This window comes from Temnothorax nylanderi, unplaced genomic scaffold (genome assembly GCF_030848795.1).
Source record: "Temnothorax nylanderi isolate EJ_2023f unplaced genomic scaffold, tnyl_v1.0 TNYL_tig0205_pilon, whole genome shotgun sequence".
NCBI classification, from domain to species: Eukaryota; Metazoa; Arthropoda; class Insecta; order Hymenoptera; family Formicidae; genus Temnothorax; species Temnothorax nylanderi.
This window is the reverse complement of record NW_027249267.1, coordinates 144,665-167,641: the sequence shown is the minus strand read 5'-3', so window position 1 is coordinate 167,641 and position 22,977 is coordinate 144,665. Positions and strand designations below refer to the sequence as shown.

Below are 22,977 nucleotides of genomic sequence, written 5' to 3'. Positions count from 1 at the left end.
CATCACAGATTTTTTTCGGCTTTAGCCTCTTTTAGACACGAGGAAAAAGTGTAGCACAAGGCAAACCTGCACGCGGACACTTTGCCGGCCAGCACTCACATTTTTAATTTTTCTGAGCTCAATTTTGCGAATTTCTCAAAAAACCAAACTGGGAAATATTCTTAAAGGATCACACTACCAGAATATGTAAAAATATCAAAAATCGAATTTTTCGAAATTTCAAACCGTACCATTCTCGTTAAATGGTGTTCAGAAAAAAATAAGTCTTTTTGGCTTGAATTTATTTACATCATTATCAATGTTATAGCAATATGAATTTTTGAATAAAAATTGACAAATATCGAAATAATGCAATTCTCACTAGAATACTTTCTTCTTTTTTTTTTGGTATTTTATATGCAAATAACATCGTTTGGTTTGCTAAATTGTTTTATTTATTACAGGGCGGAAATCCAAAGCGTCACCTCATTGGCAAGCGCGAAGAGAATCTACTACAAAAATCAATACGGATACTAAGGACTCGTAATAATCGGGTCTGCATTTGTAACAGACGCCAGCAAAGGAGAAGAAGAAGTGAACGAAAGGCCAGCACCACATTGGGTATCATTGTTGGTGCATTCGTTGTCTGCTGGCTGCCATTTTTTATGTTGGCATTAATCAGGCCATTCTACAAACCTGATGATATCCCGCATTCAGTATCGTCTCTGTTTCTCTGGCTCGGTTATTGCAACAGTGCGTTAAACCCCATTATTTATGCAATTTTCAACAAGGAAATCCGTAAGCCATTTATCTTGATAATGTGTTTACAATGGCGTAATCTCAATGAGTTAATGCGCGAGGAGTATTACCATCAACAATTCGGTGAACGAAGGACAAGGAACGGCATAAACGGCAACGAAGCTACGGAAAATACAGAGGGTGCAAATCTCGTTGATGATAACAATAAGAATATCAGAAATAATAATCATGATACCGACAATAATAACCAGAACGTCGATAATAACAACCAGAATGTCGACAACAGCAATCATGTCGACCAGAATAATCAAGACATCGGAGATAATAATCAGGATGCTAATGGTAATAATCAAGATAATAATCAAGTTAATAATCAAGATATTGGTAATAACAAACAAGATGTTGAAAATAAAAAACAAAACATCAATGATAACAATCAGATCGACATTACCGAGAAATCCGGTGAGATGCCCCGCTTCTGATCTGAGGAGTGTTCCTCGAATAACGAGGACCGTGGTATTCGACGAAGATCATCGCCGTACTGCATGGATACTTTTCAAGTCATTGCTGAAGTTCATACACCTTGCATAACCGAGACCCTTGTATAATTGATCAAGAAGCTAAACATATTCTAAAATAATGACTGAATTATTTTTTCCAAGAAAATTTCCCTATTATTTAATTAAAAGGGGACAAATAAATAGAAATAATAAAATTTTACAAAAATATTTTCTAAAAGTGCAATGTTTTTAGAATATGTGCAAAGTTTTATATTGACCTGATAAAAATTCACGGAGTTATAGCAATTTGAACGCAACACGTCGCATATTTTGATTACATTGTAAACGTTTGTAAAACATTTAAATGAATAATTGACAGTACTGCTTATAATAATATACAAATGACAAAAAATAGGACATTTAAAATAGAGTAAAAAACTCCGTGATTGTAAAAAGAATACGAAAGATTTTGACAGCATAGATAAACTGACAACGGTGTTAATCGATAAGTTAACGTTTATTACGGTCTTACAATTACACAAAACACACAATTTGTGAAAAAAATGAAGAAAACTATTTGAGTCACTTTTTATCATATGCAGTTCATCAATGGAAACCCACAACATCACTGGTGTCCACAAGGACTTGATTCTTAATGTTCCTATCAAAATGAATTGGAGCAACATCAACATAAAATCATTGCTGCAATGAAAAATGCTAAAGTTGTTAAAGCAATCGATCCAATATCCAATTAAGTTCTTACAATCCAATTTATAAGAACTTAAGTATGGAAGAATTGTTATTAGAATATTGCATCGAAAGCTCTACGTAAAATATAAACGGAAGTCTGAACAACTTGATAAAGAATAGCACCGAAAATATTCTTCAGCGGCACACGTATTGAAATTGCAGTTTACATAGCAATATGCATCTTCAATGACGGTTACAAATCTTATCTGCAGATAATGGATATTTTGGGAATAAAAATCGGCAGAAATGCCTATCACTTCTGTTAGCAAGATAATTGCATCCACATCTCAAATGCGGACGTGCATAACTCATGCACTACAGCGAAAAAATTAGGAATAAAAAAGCGTCTTAGGAATAAAAAAGCTTTGGAGAAAAACCATGTTGCTACGGAGACTTATGGTCCAGGAATAGCTGAATAAGGGTAAGAGAAAAAATTCTGATTTTTAAAATTATTTAAAATTAAAAATTTAATTACGTTTTCCTCAAAACCATGTTTTCTTAAAACCAAGATAACGACCACTAGATCTCAAAAACCATTCGTTTCCAATTTGGCTAAAATTTTAATATAATATAATGTTTATCTGGTTTATCCAGCTGTCAATCATTGACTGAGGTCAAAGGCAAAACATAACTTACTTTTATTGTACGTACGGTAAAAAGCGTTTTAGATGAAGAGAAAGGGAAAAGAGAGAATGACATGAACATGAAAATTAATTACAATAGGATAACAGAAATAAAAATTAGCCGCCAATATAAATCCGGAGAATAACAACTGAAATTTTTACGGCAGAAGAGTGAACGTGATGGACAAGATTTATAATTTACTTAAAATTGAGACATATGCATGATGTAAATACTCTGTGTCTGCTCTGTGAGTTAACTCCATTAGTTTGAAGTTTTATGTGTGCCATTTCGGAAACTAATTGTTCGGATAAAAATCTTTTATTGTCCAAAATTTTCACATTATCCCAATTAAATTCATGTAATTGATTCTATGTTTCATAATGACAAAAGGAGTAGCTGTGTTCCTGCGGATAGAGTAGCGATGGCTTGAGATTCTGGTTTTTAGTTGTCTTGTCGTTTGTCCCACATAGGATTGCAATCTTTGTAGGATATTTTACACACAACGTTTTTCATTGAATTGATTAAGAGAGTGTCTTCATGGGTTTTCATCAAGTTTTTGTCATTAATTTTAATGTTCATGTCATTAGTGTCTCTTCTTTCCTTTCCTTTTCACCTATATTTACACCGCTTTTCACCGTACAACAAAAAGTACGTACAACAAAAGTAAGTTATGTTCTGCCTTTGTCCTCAGTCAACGGTTGACAGCCGGACGAATCAGCAAATATTTTGAACCAAGTTCATTCTTTGATTGTATCATTATCTCGATTATATCAACCACCACCGCTTAAAAATTATCTCAGTTTTCGTTGTCTTTTTCAAGGCTTTAGTTTTTCAAACTCGAGTTTTCTGGTCTTGATTTGGTGAGTGGATTTCACGTCTCTTTGCCGATTATTCCTTTCATTTCTAATCCATTTTGCAAATTATAAATATTTGCAGAATTTTTCTGGTATTTCCCTTGAAAATTACACTATCTTTGTACATTCAATTTTCAATTCTCTTATGCTCGTCGGAGAATTTGAAATTATTTAATTTATCTATTGTCGCGTCGCTAAAGATGACTTAAAGTAGAACCGACACAATTTATAATTTATATTAAATTATTAATTAAACGTTACATAATATTAACTAATCGCGTTTGACCCTCAAAGCCCAATTTTTCTTGTTACTCGTTAATTTTAATATCTAGAGTCTATAGCCTTTTCGCTGCGGCGGCGTCGGCTGAATAATGATTATGAGGTATGGCAGTATAGGTCACCAGCGTTCGCCTTGAAGCGACGAGGTAGTAACTCCACTGTTTTAACTCGTTGCATCAAAAATATAATTTTCCAAGCTTAAAACAAAATTTACACAAAAACAATATTTATTTTTAAAATTATATTTTACCATTATTTTAAACCTTGTATTTAATACGCTACAAACTGAGTTAGTACCAATACGGCTATACCGGCCATAGCCAAAGCTAGTACCTACAAGTCGTCGCATGGATGCCGGTTATATATAACCGCCTTAGAAGCGAAAAGGTTAATTACACTGGTAGATATATCAGATGCGGATTGGGTTCCTCGAGTCGTTTCCTATAAATTTTTGGCCGCTGAATCTAAATCTGTCAGTAAAATTTTTCTATCACATCTGGTTTTTGAAAAAATTGAGGTTAAATGCGCAAAAAAAACGCGTTTTTGGCCATTTTTTATAAAGTATAAGTGATGAGCCCCGATGGGGTGGAGTCCCAAATATGTCCACCTACGATTTTGATGAAACTTTGTAAAAAGCTTTATTTCGGGTTAAAATAAAAGCTTTTAAGGGGAATTTTGGGACTCCTATAACAAAGTCATTTTTTAAGATAAAATGTTAAAAAGTATAGGAAGATTTTAACAATTCTATAGGATGTTATAAATTGTTATATGGTTATAGGATGTTATAAATTACCATTATATATTATAAACATTTTTTCTCACTTTATTTTAAACACGCGATCTTTCTGTTTAAATCAACAAACATACTTTAAGGCCGGTATTCTTAGTCGATTCTTATTTCAAGACCGTCTTAAATAATGTCTTAAGATGATAATACGACTCTATGATTGGTTTATGACATCTTAAGATTGTACATACTTAAGGGATTACACCACAGTAAAATTTTCAAAAAATCGAAAAATTTTTGTCTTAAATGATACCTTAGGGTCTTAAAAATAAGTTGTAATTAGTCTTATACGTAAAAAAAATTTTTTAAGTGGTTTTAGAGCCAATTTTCTAAAGCAAGTCGTAGCGCCATTGAATGGTTCGGAGCAGTGCGCAACGATTTAAGGCTTCTGAGCTCATAAGGTTCATAATATGAATTAAGGGCCTAAGGAATTTTGTGTCCGACGGCCCATACCATTAAATAATAAGCTTCAGTAACTGTACATGGTGCTAGTCCAAAAACATCCTCAAGTGGCAAAAACGTGGTTGACATTGCATCAAATATTGCAACTTCTATATTTAATGATGGATTGTCAAGTATAATGGAAACTGTGCAAGTGCTACAACTGACTGTGGGCCCAGTGGGCCATAATTGCTTCAATTTCTGCACCGAGGCAGACGCACACCGCTCAAGGCTGCCGAGCGCTCACTCACGGATGCCACTAAAGACGCTCGTAGGATCTCCAGATCTTCAAGGAAAGAGGAACAAGAAGAAAATATTAATCTGGGAGGACAGCTGTATGGCGCAGGCGTCGCAGAGTAAAGATAAATTAAAAATTTCTACAGTTAAATACGAAATAATTGTTAGTGAAACTTTAAACGCGTTTTTCTCGAAATCACGTTTTTCAATTTCTAGAGAAGTAAACATGATTTTTACGATTGGTTGAAAACTTTTTTTGTTATAAATAATTTTTCACTAAATTTTTTAGGTAAAAATAAAACTTTTTTTCATATGTTCACCATTTCTACAAAAATCAATATTTTAACATTTAACAATTTATAATATTCTATTTTAAAAAAGTAATTCAATAATAAAAATAAGTAAAAATGCAATTAAAAAATAGAAAATATTTGAATTTCCTCTTTATCTATAGATCAAAATTTCAGGATTGCTGTCTATAAATTTATCAAATTTTTTGATAGCCATCGGTAGAGTATCTTATTTAAAAAAAATTATTTTTGAAAAAAAATGAAGAGAAAGTCCCTTAAAAAATCGAAGTTATTGAAATTCCATCTTCACCAATGGCTTAAGAATTTTGGAATTAAGTCTAGGATTTGAGATTTTTTTGAAAAAAATCAAAACTGTCGCATTGAGAAAAAAAATATTTTTTACTTAAATTCTAAAAAAAATAGTCATATTGTCCATTAACAATTTTTTCGATATTTTCTTTGAAAAGTACAATGAAAAATGAAAAAAAAGATTACCTTATTTTTTACAATATCTTTTTTCTTCTTAAAGTTACAGACATTTGAAATTTTAAACTGCATTTTTTTGAAAAAATCCATAACTTAAGTATGGATAGAGATGAAAATTTAAAAAAAATCATGGAAGCTACCATGGTGTAAATAGACAGGTGAAGCATTGCGCATAATGGCGGCAGGTTTGGCGGTTGAACCAATCAGGAGGCGACCCGTTTTGTAGGCGCTCACTTTAAAGTGAAATTCGATTATAAGAAATAAAAATGCGTGAATCATGTAAAATTTTAAATATATATTTAATGAAATATAATAAAACCTTAAATAAATAAATTAATTAATGACAATTAAACCTACGTAACCCAACTAAGGCAGGAAAAACGGAATAAATGAATAAACTAATAAACGATTAACCCTTAAGCTGCATACGGCATCCGACCCAAAGTGATATCTGCTCGTAACTGTAAAACTTGCAAGCCTATCAGAAGATATTAAATAAACGATGTTTATCAAAATTACTATAAAATCGTCAATTGCAATGTAGACAGATGTTTCATGAATTTTTTTAGATTTTTAAAAATACTTTAAGGTAGGGAAAAATAGCGTTGAACGTGACAGACCCACGTATGCACTTAGAACCTTCTACCGAAAAAACCTATGCACTTTAAGGGTTAAACCTACCTGACCAAATCAGGACAGAAGAAAGGAGTTTAATACATAAATAAACTATAATGACAATTTTTGCGTAATCAAATCAGGAATTTTAATCAAATATTACCCTACCTTGTTTAAGTTAGGTAGGTTTAATTGTATATCAGTTTATATTTATGGTTGGATTACGTATGTACACATATTGTGATTACGCACACACGATTTTTTCCGCACAACAGACGCACGCGACGGGTAATGCTGCGTTCCCACTATACGCGTCGCGCGTCGCGTCGTCTGTCGTTAACCAATCAAAACATCCCATTTTATTACATTACTTGTGACGGGATGTTTAGATTGGTTAACGACAGACGACGCGACGCGCGACGCGTATAGTGGGAACGCAACATAATGGACATAACGGATGACGCGCTGACCGGAGCAGCCATATTGCTTTTCTTGCAAAACGGGTCGCGCGCTGATTGGCTCAAAAACTGAATGAGTGCGCAGCGTCGGGAATGCTTCACCTGTCTACTTACACCATGGAAGCTACTTTCATCTATCTATATATAAAGACAAAAGATGTCCTGACTGACTCACTCATCAACGCCCAGCCCAAACCCCTGAACCGAATTTTTACCAAAAGTATATGAAATAGGGGTAGAATTTTCCGGGGAGTGCCACTAAGAAAGGATTTTTAGAAATTCAAGCCCTAACGGGGTGAAAAGGAGTAAAACGTGTTTTCACGGATTCTTTAATATCGCCCAGGCCAAAGCCCTGAACCGAATTTTTATCAAAAGTATATGAAATAGGGGTAGAATTTTCCGGGGAGTGCCACTATGTGTATAGTTTTTCGTTACCGATTTTCTTGAAACCGGTTTTTTTAATTTTTCTAATTTTTCTAATTTTTTTAATTTTTCGGGAAATAATTGATTGAATCTCAAAGAATTATAGACCAAACAGGGGTAGAATTTTCCGGGGAGTGCTATAAAGTGTATAATTTTTCGTTACCGATCTTTTTGGAAGCCGATACCGAAATTTTTTCAATTGTTCGGGAATTAATTGACCGAATCTTAAAGAATTGTATATGAAGTAGGGGTAGAATTTTTCGGGGAGCGCCATGATGTGTACAGTTTTTGGTTACTGGTTTTCTGGAAACCGGTTTTTTTAATTTTTCCAATTTTTCGGGAAATAATTGATTGAATCTCAAAGAATTATACATGAAGTTGGGGTAGAATTTCCCGGGGAGTGCTATAAAGTGTACTATTTTTTGTTACCAATCTTTTTGGAAACCGGTTCCGAATGACCGAATCTCAAAGAATTGTACATAAAGTAGGGGTAGAATTTTTCGGGGAGTGCTATAAAGTATATAATTTTTCGTTACCGATCTTTTTGGAAACCGGTATCAGAAGTTTTTCGAATTTTTCGGGAAATAATTAATCGAATTTTAAAGAATTGTATATAAAACAGGGGTAGAATTTCCCGGGAGTGCTATAAACTGTATAGTTTTTTGTTACCGATCTTTTGGGGAATCGGTTACGAAATTTTTCCAATTTTTTAGGAAATAATTGAGCGAATCTCAAAGAATTGTATAAGGTAAACGTCCCAGTGGCCGGACGGTTAAGCATGATTTGTCATAAATAATACAATTTATAATATTTAGAAAGATGTTTTATTAAAATATTTGTATTCATTCGAAAACTTAAGATTCCCTTAAGCAGGGAAAAATTATTTTAACTCACATATATCAATTAATAATTTAATATTTACATAAATAATGGAGCGTGTCAATGTACCAGTGGCCGGACAGCTGAAATAGGTTGTGGCTTAGTGTCCGGACATACTTTTGTCCCAGTGGCCGGACAGCTGAAATAGGTTATGATCTAGTATCCGGGCATAACTTGTCCCAGTGTCCGACCAATTAAAAAATTATATTTATTTTAACATTTGTAAATGAAGATAAATTGTCGGTGAATAGTTTTAATGCCTTTAAAAACATGTAATTATTACACTTACCGCAAAAATCTATCGATTCCAACAAGCGACACTGCATGACACTAACCTCTCATTTTTTAACAAATTGCGTTCGCACATGCGTCCGGCGATTGGGACTACTGATATTTTTAATGTACCAGTATCCGGACACTCAAAATTATCGTTTTAATTGTGATTTTTAGGATGAATTTCGTCAAAACGAGTTTCTAACTAATCTTTAAAATTATATAATTGATTATTTATTTACAAATATAATTAAATATCCAATTTTTATACTATTAGTTATATGCTTGCGCTTAACAAATCTGTTAACGATTGGCCATCATTTTGACAAACAACAGACACATGCTCATTTAATCAATTTTTTTAAATACAAAAATGTTTAATTAGGTTTACTTCTTTTTCCCAATTAATTGTTAAATATTAATTTTTTTTTACAATAATTATTATTTTCATTTTTAATTGTTTAAATAAATAGTAAATATTTTTCTCCAATTTGTCCGGCCACTAGGACGTGTCCGGGCACTGGGACGTTTACCTTACGACGGAATTGAACTTCAGTCGATAAAAAAGTAATATTTTTCAATTTATAGCATTTTAGAGAGAGAGAGAGAGAGAGAGAGAGAGAGAGAGGGGGGGAGAGGGAGAGGGAGAGGGAGAGAGAGGGAGAGAGGGGGAGAGAGAGAGAGAGACTATTTGCGTGTCTTATTACGTACGTCCTCCGGGGTGAAGCCCGGGTAACCAGGTAGTTTAGTATAAAAACACAAAAAAAATTTCGCCAAATTAAAAATGGGAAAATCCTCGGTGATTTGGCATGGAATACATATGTACTTCTCTAACAAATTTAATGCAGATTATAAAAAGATTTTGTTTTTTAACTTAGGTGAAAGTTTACTGCACTTCTGCTGCAAGCCTCGGAGGACCTCCAGAAATAAACAGTTCCACTTGCAGAGCTCCAGCACCACCATTTTGATACAAAAAAATTAAACAAAAATTGTTTTATATAGCTTAAGACATGTAGAATACAGGCCTTAAAACCAAATTTTTATTTATTTTATTATTTAGCTACAAAACATTCCCAAAGTTACCCTATGTTTCCAGGTTCACTGTGGTGTAAACCCCTTAAGGGGATCCTAAATTGACCCAAATTACCGACAATTGCAGGGAGGGCTCCAACTTTGAGTAGACTGCACAGAAGTTAAAAAAATTTATACACAATTGAAATATGCACGAAAACACATCGCGCGAGTGTTGATTTCAAGACAAAAATCGAAAAAAATTAAAAAAATACATTTTTGAGCTGTCACCTACCGTCAACGTTTGCTTAATACAGAAGTTGTACAGTTTGTATGTACAAAATAAGATACACGCGCAATTCGTATAATGTAAACAAAGAATACCGTACATGAAAAACTAAAATTAATAACGTAACAAAAAAGTTTGAGCCTTCGCTACTACTTTGTGCAAAAGTACATGCAGGTTGATAGGATAAGCAGTATTGCGTGTAGCGAGAGATGACGCAGCGATCGAACAAGGACAGATTACTATAGTTAAACAAGGACAGATATAGAGAAAACAGGATTAGAAATGTTGACATTATCGACATCGAGGAAGTTTGGCCTTCGCTTTAGGATCCCCTTAAGACAGTCTTAAATATAAGATCTGAATGGATAAGTTAATTTTTTTTAAACTAAGTTATTAAGTTAAAGTTAATGACTTATAAAATTAATTTAGTTACGTTAAAAATTGTATAAAAAAACTAACTCAGTTAAAAGTTAAGATTAAATTAATTTAAGTTAAATAAAAAGTTAATTTTTAAAACCATTATTTATATTAGGGAAGACCGAGAAAATCGTCACTATTTTTTCGGTGCCGATTTTTAACAACAACACAAATAATTTTAGTAAAATGTGGTATACCGTTGTAAAGAATGAACCCTTGGCTACAAAATTTATACGGACATTTTTGGTCTACGTCGCTTTGTTCAACTGGTATAGAGTGAAAACGACAAAGGTGCAAAAATTGAAATGCCGGGGCGGAGTCGTCTCCATCACTCCATTCTCGGACTAAATTTTAAATAAAAATTCATAATTATGATCATGAAAAATGATAGAATACATTTTATTAATTATTTTTTAATAGGAAAATGGAAACATTAATTAAAAACACGGTGGCGGAAAATAATTACAAGGAAAGCGCACACACTCATGTGTCCTACGCTCGCCCGTTTCTCGTCAGCTCTATTCTGTCATCTCTGAGCACACGCAGCACATATTATCCAAGTCCTTGCCAGAATCCGACCCTGCTGCTTCTTTGACTTTGATTTTCGCCGGAAGACGGTTCATGATATGGCTTGGTGACGACTTCACCCCGGACACAAGTTCCAAGTTTGGTCGCTCATAAAATATTAGAAATCAATAAAAATAAAGAAACTTAAATTTGTGAAGTTTTTTTATTTTGTTATTTTTGAAGTTTATATAAAATAACAAAAAAGTTATAAAAATGTATTGTTATCTTTTACAATTATGAAAGTTGTGCAGAATTACTATACTTATACGTGTAGATAGACCGGCTCCTGCCGTAAGAGACAGCGTGTTCTTCTAACTAAGCAATTAGAAGAAAAAGACAAATTTTCTAAGGAAACTATTTTTGCACCGTTGAAGTTATCATGTTGCCTCTTTCGGAAGGGACCGGTGCATCTATATAAGTCTATAAGAATTACATGTTAAAAATAATTGTTCAATGTCCAAAATTTTACAGAAAAAAAATGTCGGCGTTCAAAAATATAAAAATTTTTAACTTAGAAAAAGTTCAAAAGTTTAAGTTTATAATGTTTTAAAAATAAATCTAGTTTAAGTTAAAAATAAATACATTTTAAATTAACTAAGTTAAGTTAAAAGTTATTAACTATTTAACGCAATATGACAGCGTCGAGGGATATATATACCCGCGTCTTTTTGACGAAGATTAGTGTTGTAATATATTAGGGTGTACAGAGTAAGTCACGCAAGCTAATTGACGAACTACAATAGTATATTTTATTCCTCTCGTACAAAAACGGTTAATTCGCCAGAACGGAAAAATACGTAATGAAACGAGCGCTCTCTCGTTGCGCGCGGCGCGCGTGGTAAAGAAGAAAACGGAAACGGTAATAGCGAGAGACATCTCGAGAAGACGCGCATGACAAACGGGCGCGTCTTTCAAAAACTAACTAAAGACTTCTATAATCTGTCATTGCCTTCCAACAATTAGATTCCGCCGTGAGCCAGCAATCCGACCCGACCAATCTGCTGCTCCCGGACTCCGAAATCCTAAACCGAAGACGCCTGAGGTAAAGAGACGCTCTTTGGCTCAGTCGAGTGACGTATCTCGACGGCCGACTCGATCCTGACCAGTTTCTTATTATCGCCGCGATTCAGTCTAGAGAATTGCTCTCTAGACTCGCTGAGAGTCTCAGCCGTCCGATAAAACATCTCCGTCCAGCTTTACCATCGCAAACCAGAGTAGAGAGGTGCTTTCTACGCTCGCACGGTGCAGCTTCCTGGAGCTCGATAATACGTTATCCCGCCGTCCGGGAACTCCGAACCCGACGATTCGAACGCCCGAGGCCTGCGCCGACCGTCGTCGTATCGCGATACCGCCTTGCACGAATCCGCGTTTCCGCGCCGACCGTCGACGTATCACCGCGCCGTATTCTGCGACCCTGGCGAAAATGAGAAGTTTCATGAACGTTTGTTTGACGTTTATGTGAGTGTTTACGGGAGTTCGTTGAGAGTTTAGAAACGGTCAGTAAAGATTTCTTAGAGCGGAAATTGCAACGCTGCAGCGTTTGAAAGACGTTTGTATATAGCGTTTTTGAGAGTTTGCACAGCGTTTACATGACATATGACGTTTGCTGAGAGTTTTTTAAAACATTTATAGATCCTCTCTTAAGCGTTTAACAGGCGTTTGCTTTCATCATTGGAAACTGCGTGCAGCTTCTATTGAGCGTTTAACGGGCGTTTACTCTTGTCGTAGAAGAAACAGCGTAAAGAGCATTAAATGTTAAAATAATAGAGCGTTAAACAAAGATAAAATACTCTCATCAAATTATATATAATTCCGTATCATTCCGTAGTGAGCGAGCACCGAATATCTTACGGGCACGATTTCGATTGGGAAAAACCAGAAGTAATGCATAAAGAGAGACAGATCAGAAAGAGGGAATTGGCAGAGATGTTTTTTATTAAAAAATTTGATGACACCATTAACTTACAAAAGGACACGGAGAATCTTAACGTTCTCTACGAACATATTATAAAGGAAATATAATTGCTTTTCTCCTTCTTCGCCACTTCCCTCTCCACGACTTAGTTTGTTATTGACGGCACTGGTCTGTTTGTCAAGTTCGTTAGTTTGGATTTTACTACCGCACGGCTCTGACACAACGAATTATGCCGTTTAATAAGTTTTCTATCGTTTTAATTTTAACGCACAAATATGTAAGTTTCAGGTTTATATTATTTATAGAATTTTTTACATTCTTTTTATATTCTTTTATATTTATTGCGGAGCTCTCAACTTTGTTGCTTAGTTTTTAGATTCGACATAGTTTGGACATTATGTCTGACCAATCAATATTTGTGAGTACATACGCTTGAAAAGGACCGGAATCTACGGTCGAAACTTAGCGTTGTTTTGAGCAATAAAATTTGGCCAGTTGGGTCGAACATTATACCTCTATTAATTCTTATATATAATTCAATAAAGAAAAATATATTCTTATTACTAAAAAATAATTTTTATCGATGATGATAAGGTTTCGAAACCGAATCTGCTTTTCACATTGCAGGGGGTCTGCTTATATACGTGGCTGGATGTATTTTAAATGCAAGAAAAATGCGCCACCTAGCGGCGTGGTTGGAAGGGTGTTTGCTGAATGAAGGGAAAACGCTCGTGTTACAGCGTCGAAAAAAGCGTTTCTTAGACGTTTCCAAGCCGTTTGCATAAACGCCCTACAATTCGTCGTATTGAAAAAGTGTTTGCTGAACGGAAAGAAAACGCTTGTCTTACGACGTTGGGAAAAGCATTTGCTAAACGTTTGAAGAGTCTGACAGCAAACTCTCTGAAAGTGAATCTACGTTTACTAAATATGCTCTGAAAAGCGTAAGTTCAGCATTGCTGAACTTACACAAAACCTTATATATAGCGTTTGATAAACGTTTTAAAAGCGTTCAAAACCTAACGGCGTTCTGTAAGCGTTCTTACAAAGTTTGAAAGCAAATAAACTCTCAAAAAAACCCTCATCGAACGATTGTCAACGCTTTATAAATCTTATTTTCGCCAGGGGAGCCCGCAAGCCCGCCAATCATCGCTCGCGTATCCCGCGCCATTACGCGTTTACACGTTCGGCTATACGCCGCATTGTACATAGCGTTCCGTCTTGAAATCCGTGTGTGATATCTTTGCACATTATTCCCTCTCGAAGACCGCGTATCAAATATATCTATCCGTATAACATTCCATCTCGAAATCCGCGTATTATATCTGTAAATATATAATGTATCATGCCGTATTCCGAGCATTCTAATAAACCGTTATTGTTAACTCTTTTTAAAACCTACTCCGAACCCTGACCAGCCGCGAGCTAGATCCGCGCTTCGGAAGCTAGGTTGTTTTATGGCACTTAGATAAAACAACCTATCTTTCGAAGTGCGGATCTAGCTCGCGGCTGGTCAAGGTTCGGAATAGGGGCACAAGACTCGGTTTTAGAAAAAGTTAACAACAATGGTTTATTAATAATACGAGAATTACGGTGTGATACATTAGATATAATACGCGGATTTCGAGACGGAACTGATATACAGATATGGATAATACGCGGATGTCGAGACGGGATTGATATACAGATATCAAGAGACACGGTAGTGTCTCGCGCCAAGTATACGCGGAGCGAGACCGACCGTGACTCTTTTACGCGACGCGACGGGTTGCGAGTACTCGAGATGTTGAGATCTCGATAACGAGTGAACGGATCAAGTTCTAAGTAGGCTTGTTCGATAGCTTGGGGTCGATATGGGGGGGGGGTATCTCTTATAATATTTTCCGCTACGTGCCCTACGAGCGGAGATATTGCAACGCAAAGTTCAAATGTGAAAATTTTATATTAAGATACTTCTTCTCCTCCTAACGCCGACGTCTCTCAATATAACATACATATAACAGAGTAATGTCACTTTCACTTTTTCGACACTGGCGGTGCTAGTATCGTCAGTTTCGATATGTACATATGTATACGTGTGTGTACTGCGCGCAGTGCAGATAGTGCGTTTAGCGCGCTGTCACAGTCAGTTCAGTTAACCTATCGAGAGACACGGTAGTGTCGGAGCGAGACCGACCGTGACTCTTTACGCGACGCGACGATTAATTCAAGGTAATTGTTTTATATGTAATTATGCTATATATATTCTATATATTACTGTTACTTAACTATACTACGTTTACGCGATTACGCGAGTGTTTACACAGGTTAACCTAGATAGATTGTGCATAACATGGATATAAATATCGACGATCTGGGACTCTCTCATTGGGGCGACATAAGACTCATAAAGAATCAGAAAACGTTTCTGACGAGGAAAGACGCAGAAATGTAAATACTTATATTTGAAGGGTTTAATGACACGTTGTTGGACATCGCGCGTCGCGCGAAAGATGAACGTGACCAATTTACCGGATTCTAAATTCGCCTGGTTCTACGGGGTGAGTTCAATGAATCGAACCTTATGCATCAAGCAATTTGAGTACATACGAGTAGTCTCAAATATGATCACGTAAACCTTTATTTTTTTTCTTACAGAGAAACGATTTTTTTTTCTTACAGAGAAACGAGTCGGATAGCTACGACGGCACATTCAACATGTTAACTGGTACAACCAACTTGTATGATATGGGAATGCTAAAAGAGTGGAATTACAGTAATCGGACGAATAGTTACGAGGGTTCGTGTGGTAAAATACGTGGATCATTGGGGGATTTGTGGCCACCTGCAATAGATAATACAACAGTATCTGTATTTCTCCCCGATATTTGCACGTGAATACTAAAAGACATTATAATACATATTATTGAAAGTGATCTGTATCTATATGCACGTGTGACAGGCACTGATTTTCTGAAGAATCTTGTATTTTTTATCTCTAAATTTTTATTTCTTCATACAAGTGGAAGTATTAACGGATCCAGGAGGGATAGTACCGCACCAACAATGTATGACTTTGTTATACCGCAACATCTAGTAGGTAGATTGATTGGTCGTCACGGTAGCTTCTTACACAGTATTCGAACAAAGGCAAATGTCGGTATATACGTCAACGATCATCCTTGCGATGGTGATCATAAGATTTGCTCGATACGAGGCAGTGTTGAAGGAATTAATATCGCGCTTAAAATGGTAAGGCAGAAGTTTCTGGAGAAAAGGTTTCCGCAAGTAACATTAGCGGAGATCGCGACAATAGCCGAGGTGATCGAAGAAGTTGTGTATAATGTCCCGATTCAACGGCCCCTGTCCCTGGTTGAGAGTGTTAATAATGACATTAATATCTCTCACACTGTCAAGCCAAATTGGCTCTTCGTTCAGCTTCCGACTCATTCATCATTTCTCCTTTTGCAAAATTTGGAAGACAGCATGATGTATTGGTTGGTATAACAGTGAATTGCTGCCAGTTCCAGATGTATTGAACAGTAAGTGTTAATCTTAACACGTTGAATAAAAAAGAAATCAGGATATTCTGATTATACCATACATTTTTACTTTGTAGAGGATGATTACGTGGCTGTATATTGGAGCGACAAATGGATTAGAAGATGCATTGAACGTCCAGATCCATCGGGAGAGAGAAGCGTAGTACGATTACTCGATCACGGTGGTTACTGGCAGTTTAGTAATTCGTAATGTAGGCCATTGATATATAATTATTTGAACCTACCCTTCCAAGCCATCGAAATCTTTTTAGCAAATATTCAGCCAAAGAACGGTAACTATATATTGACGTTATGTATACTATTCTTCCAGATTATACATCTCTACTCAAAATTATTTATCTTTGGATATGTAATTATACTTTGATGTTACTCCTTTGCAGGTGAATGGTCGACAGAAGCTTACAATGTGGTACAAAATTGTTCCGAAAGGGAGTTGCTGCTCAAGCTCAGATTGAAGGTCACATTCAAACTAATATTTATGCAAATATTTATTTTATGATACAAAATTATGGGGTAAGTAGTTATATTATTATCCAATCTTCGAGAATCTCTTTGCAGATGCGCAAATTAATTAAAATTGATTTTTTTAAAGCTAATTTCCCTTACTGAAGAACTGGTAAAATGAACGGATAATGAACGGACATGCTGAACAAGTAGCATGGGACCAGATGAAGCCAGAAACACTTGAATCCGTCTGTACATAAGAGTTGTCAAGAAACTCTACAATTTTCACGCATAATCCGCGATTCTTAGTCAGTATGGACTAGAGTTTAATACAATCGCCATTGATGATCCCCTTTAATCGCGTCAAAATTGATTATTTCGCTTTTTGACTTCGTTCTTTACTCATGTTGTAAAATAGTTTTCCGATTGTGTAGAATATTTATATTTAGAAAGAAAGAAATTTATAAAGATTGCTATATTGATCGTAGAATAGAGAAAACAATAACTTAACATTTTACAAAGTAGTGTCACATTTAAACAAGAACATTGTATCGAATAACTCAGACGAATTAGGAAATTCGTTTCTACGTGACTCATATCTATTTCTTATTGGGGACGATTCGAGAACTCATTGAAATAATTTAATTTCTTTTCACGTTCAAATTTAGGTCACCGTAGATTAAACTTGTTACCTTAGAAGTTATTGTTAAATGGCGCATTTTATTTAATATTCCGCACTTCACTGTCGTGGCATAAAATTATTTTATGTTTCAAAAGATGGAGACTAAGCTTTCGGATTAATCCAGATATACGCATATATACTGTATATATTTGATTAATTGTTTACTTAGATATCGATGATTCTTGCGCGATATGCTAACACATTTTTTTCTACGCAATATTTCAATGCAGTAAAAACTAGTTAACCGAGAAAAAGAGTCTATAAATGATTCGTAACTCGTGCAATTGCGCTCAACTGGAAACGTTTGGCAGTTATGAAATGTTAATATTTAATATTGTTGTTAAACATAATATAGAAATATTTTTCTAGGAAATGTATACAAGTAAGGTTACAATCATTAAATCGCTCACAGTGCTCACGTACATAACTTTGTTGCGCGCTGCAATTAACTCAATTTATTATAATTTATTATAATTTTTTAACAAAGCGAAAATATAGCGATAATATGGCGCAATGAACATTGTTACGTAATAATCATTCGTAATTCATTTTCGTGTATATAATACGTAGCTGATCGTAATCTTTGACTCTATTCAAATTTTGTATAACACTTCATTTAGCATTGTATTAATCATTAAGTAGCTTTGAGTACATTTAGTAGCTTTTGTATATTCGTTAGTTTAATCCTTGAAGTTATTAAGACTTGCATCAATTTTTACCGCAAGTCCTCTTACATCTTTTATACGCCTTCTGTATCGTCGAAAACCTCTTCAACATGAAGAAGTCTCCCGGTTTCGAAATGGATAAGTAAAATAAACAAGTCGTGATTTTGAGCCAAGAGAAAATAATCCTTTATTGGCTCATGGGGGAAAAGCCTGTTAAGGCATAAAAACCCCCTGAATTCACGTGATATACAATTGGGTGAATAATTAGAGAATACGTGTATGGGTAAGAATACGTCAGAAATATCACGATTTGGACGTGGTTTCCGGATTGATTTGCAAATTGGTAAAATTATAGTATTGGATAAGAGAAATTAAAAGGTCAAAGGATTTTTAAAAGTTTTAAAAATTGTAAAAGTTACGCCATGTTGAATTTTTTACTAAGTATTTCTTTAAGGGAGGACACCACTGTAACTGCCCATTTTCGACTGCCTTTTTTGGTATTTTTTTTTTAGAAAGGAATAAAATATATGGTCAAAAGAACTTTTAGGCTTTATTAGACATATATTAAAGTATGTAAAAAAATTTTTTATTTGTTAAAAAAATACAAAAAGGCGGCGCACGAGTCGCTATAGCACTTATTGGTTTTCAGCCAACCCTCTCCGCGGCACGCAGTAGAACTGTCGTAAATTTGATCCTGGAACAAAAAGTGAAATATTTTCGTTAATTATATTAGTTTTAGCAGTGAAGTACGAGGGGAAATAAGAAAATATTAAAAAACAAAAAATAGAGACGAGTTTGAATAAAAAGTTCGATGGTCGAAAAATCGAACTTTTTATTCAAACTCGTCTCTATTTTTTGTTTTTTAATATTTTCTTATTTCCCCTCGTACTTCACTGCTAAAACTAATATAATTAACGAAAATATTTCACTTTTTGTTCCAGGATCAAATTTACGACAGTTCTACTGCGTGCCGCGGAGAGGGTTGGCTGAAAACCAATAAGTGCTATAGCGACTCGTGCGCTGCCATTTTGTATTTTTTCAACAAATAAAAAATTTTTTTACATACTTTAATATATGTCTAATAAAGCCTAAAAGTTCTTTTGACCATATATTTTATTCCTTTCTAAAAAAAAAATACCAAAGAAGGCAGTCGAAAATGGGCAGTTACAGTGGTGTCCTCCCTTAAGTATTAATATTTACGAAACTATTCATCGGATTTTAATAAAATTTAAATATGTTATACTTGAAATCATGCCTTTTTAGACTATTGCATTATTGAAAACAAATTTTTTAATTTTGACCAAAAAAAAGTAAAAATATTTTTTGGAATCGTTTTTATTCGAACGGGACCAATTTGTCAGAAATTTTGTAAGATAATAAAATATTCCTTATAGTGTAACCTTTCTTTAAAAAAAAAAATTAATGGAGACTCTAATAGGTTCTGAGATATCGCAATTTTCGTGAAAGCGTGCAGCACCGCGCCGCGCCGCGCGGCCCGCCCGTACAGTGCCACACGTAGTACAAGGCGCTTGTTCGAGCTTCGCTAGCGCCTATAGCTATTAACCGTAGAGTAGGGCTCTCACGGACTTTTTTATAGGAAATTTTATGCTCTACGAAAAAAGTCCAGTACAATTTTTCGGATTAACAACGCCGTGTGGCTTCCTTTTACAAGGATTAAAGCATTTCCTTCGCGGCATTGTGTCGATTAACAATCGATCTTTCTTAAATCTACTTATTACAAATTATAAAAGAAAACAGATAAAACTGAAAATATTATTTACACACATATATATACATATATATATAATGTTAAAGCGGTAGTAAAAATACGATGAAATGGGCAGACAGCAAGTGTACGCAACTCCACGGAGAGAAATTCCGAAATCTGCACTTATCTTCGCTTTCAAATTACCCACGCGTATGAAGTATCAAGCCAAGCCGTCTTTTGTCTTATCCTGTGAATTTCTTCCACGCATGCATTTGCGCTAATTCGGGCTTCACTAGTGCCTAAGCTATTAACTTTACACTAGAGCTCTCCGGGACTTTTTTATAGGAAATTTTTTGCTCAACATAGCTTCCTCATAGAGGAAGCTTTGTTTTCGTGAATTTCGTATATGAACCTTTGATTGCGTTTAAGTTGGGTTTAGTCTTCAACCAAATTTAAAAAAATTATATATGAAATAGGGGTAGAAGAAACCAACAAAGAGATTGGTTTTTGAGTTTTTTCTGCCAATATGTTAAGATTGTTTTCATATTGACGCCTCCGTATCAAAAACGGTGCACTTTACGACAAAATTGTACTGGACCTTTTTCGTAGAGCATAAAATTTCCTATAAAAAAGTCCGTGAGAGCCCTACTCTACGGTTAATAGCTTAGGCGCTAGCGAAGCTCGAACAAGCGCCTTGTACTACGTGTGGCACTGTACGGGCGGGCCGCGCGGCGCGGCGCGGTGCTGCACGCTTTCACGAAAATTGCGATATCTCAGAACCTATTAGAGTCTCCATTAATTTTTTTTTTTTTTAAAGAAAGGTTACACTATAAGGAATATTTTATTATCTTACAAAATTTCTGACAAATTGGTCCCGTTCGAATAAAAACGATTCCAAAAAATATTTTTACTTTTTTTTGGTCAAAATTAAAAAATTTGTTTTCAATAATGCAATAGTCTAAAAAGACATGATTTTAAGTATAACATATTTAAATTTTATTAAAATCCGATGAATAGTTTCGTAAATATTAATACTTAAAAAAATACTTAGTAAAAAATTCAACATGGCGTAACTTTTACAATTTTCAAAATTTTTAAAAATCCTTTGACCTTTTAATTTCTCTTATCCAATACTATAATTTCACCAATTTGCAAATCAATCCGGAAACCACGTCCAAATCGTGATATTTCTGACGTATTCTTACCCGTATACAAAGATTAATGGCGATACTCGGTATCGCGAACGGGGCCCCGTAATCGAGACTCGGCTCGATCGCGTATTCGTATGAGAGACTCGGCTCAATCGCGTATTCGTATGAGAGACTCGGCTCTTTCTACGTGAGATAATATCACCGTACAAATGATCGTTTTGCGAAGAAGGGCGCGACGAATTGTCTATTCTAAGAAGATTCGCGTGACAGATTGATTTTTTCGTTGCCTAGTTAATTAATAACAAATTCAACTGCCGCGACAATTGAATTGCGCTTGACGCTCCTGCGACGGTTCGATCACCGCCGCCTTTGATCCATGGAACACCTTCTGTAAAATATATAAAAATATATCATAACTGAATTAACTCGCATATCTTGGTCTGTCTTTTTTTTCTCCATTGCTTAACTTCTATTCGCCTCCCGACTTGACGTATACGCTACTATACTCGTCCAAGACGTTATTCGCGACATTTACAAGCTCTCTGTCTTTTTCTTCAATCGCTCTAAAAAAAAATGTGTCGTCTTGAAGTGATTGATCTCCCTAAAGGATTTAAAAGTTACGCTTTGCGAAGACATAAGATATATGTTAGCTGGAAAATCGATTCACAGCGGGATTAGAAAAAGACGGAATGTTATGCGGTCGGTTCTTCAACAGTATAACGGGTGAACCTTTCGCAACTAGGTTAATCCATTTGCATATCGGTCATTGCGATCTCGCTCTTGTACAGTCGTTCACGGAAAGGTTGCAACACTTTTTTTTTGATGATTTTTGGAACGCGCAGTAATTTTGAGATCGCGATTCACCATCTCTGTATACACGTAGTGAACGGTTATGATAGCTGTCAAAGTGAACTATACAAGGTGGAGGTTCACGAAATGTATCTTGTGCGCCGCGGAAAATCTTAAGATATCAACTGGATACTGTAATATCGGGGTTAATATAAAAGAATAAGCTAAATAGACAATTTTATTTTATAAATTAATTTTTATTTTCAAGACATGTGTAACATTAAAAATTAATGTAATATAAACATATTAATATAATTATTTATAATAATTATATTAATTATTATAATAATTATATTAACAATATATTAATTATTTATAATAATTATATTAATATATTGTGTTATATGTTATATTAATTTTAATTACATAATTAATTACATAATTAATAACATTAAAATTAATTAATAACATATTAATTTTAATACATATTATTAATACATAATTAATATAACAGTAAAATTAACCGGTGTCTGGATTAATGTTCGGCAAGCAGAGGACATCAGTCGATCGAAGAAGCTGCCGTGGAAGACGTGGATGCTGAGACCGCGAAGTCACATCACCGCTTCAAAGCCAATCCTTCTCGTCAAATAACGATGAAGTAATCTTTCTAAAAAATTACAATTATAAAAATTAATTACTTGCAAATTCAGTTTTAGTACAAAATCATCATTTTATTATAATTATATTAAGTTGAGAAGATAGATTTACTTACATAAAATTGCCAGATCGCTGATTACTATTGATTGTTCGGTAAGAACAGATCAATCGCAATCTGTTGTCCGCTGCAATCCAGAACGAATCTCTTGTAGAAATTCGTTGTGGGATTAAGATGTGCACGTCTTTGTTCACTCTAGTACTGGGATCTTCTCTCGGCTGCAGGGCCCCTGGATCGATATTAGGCAGGGATGTTTCGAAAACGGCGATACGTCCTCGGGTGGTGGAGAGGAGTTTGTGAGTAGCTTGAAGACCGGCACCAAGGGCGTTGTTATCATCAAGAGTGCCACACAACTTGATAGGCAGCTAGGCGAGAAGGTTGCGGAATCGGCAGGCCCAAAGATATTTCGGATAATTTTTACCTTGTGCCGTGTTCATTCAAGATTTATTCC

The 22,977-nt window shown here is 35.0% G+C and overlaps 1 protein-coding gene, 1 long non-coding RNA gene and 1 pseudogene across 2 annotated transcripts in view; 2 read left to right on the top strand and 1 right to left on the bottom strand.

Annotated features, from left to right (window-relative positions):
* The window catches only part of LOC139779019 (uncharacterized), an 83,426-nt gene extending 71,914 nt beyond the window's left edge, over positions 1-11,512 (top strand). Inside the window, exons 3-4 of the mRNA XM_071717209.1 lie at positions 444-5,329; positions 9,513-11,512. Of these exons, the coding sequence (XP_071573310.1) occupies positions 444-1,220 (777 nt within the window). The 3' untranslated portion in view covers positions 1,221-5,329; positions 9,513-11,512. The remainder of the gene's footprint in view (positions 1-443; positions 5,330-9,512) is intronic.
* A 3,810-nt stretch (positions 11,513-15,322) lies between these two features.
* On the top strand, positions 15,323-18,346 carry LOC139779006 (KH domain-containing protein akap-1-like; annotated as a pseudogene).
* Positions 18,347-22,272: 3,926 nt separating this feature from the next.
* LOC139778996 (uncharacterized) lies at positions 22,273-22,687 on the bottom strand. The gene is made up of 2 exons (XR_011719760.1): positions 22,584-22,687; positions 22,273-22,478 (listed from the first exon to the last, which is right to left on the bottom strand). It is a non-coding gene; the product is annotated as an uncharacterized lncRNA (long non-coding RNA).
* Between the last annotated feature and the right edge of the window lie 290 nt (positions 22,688-22,977).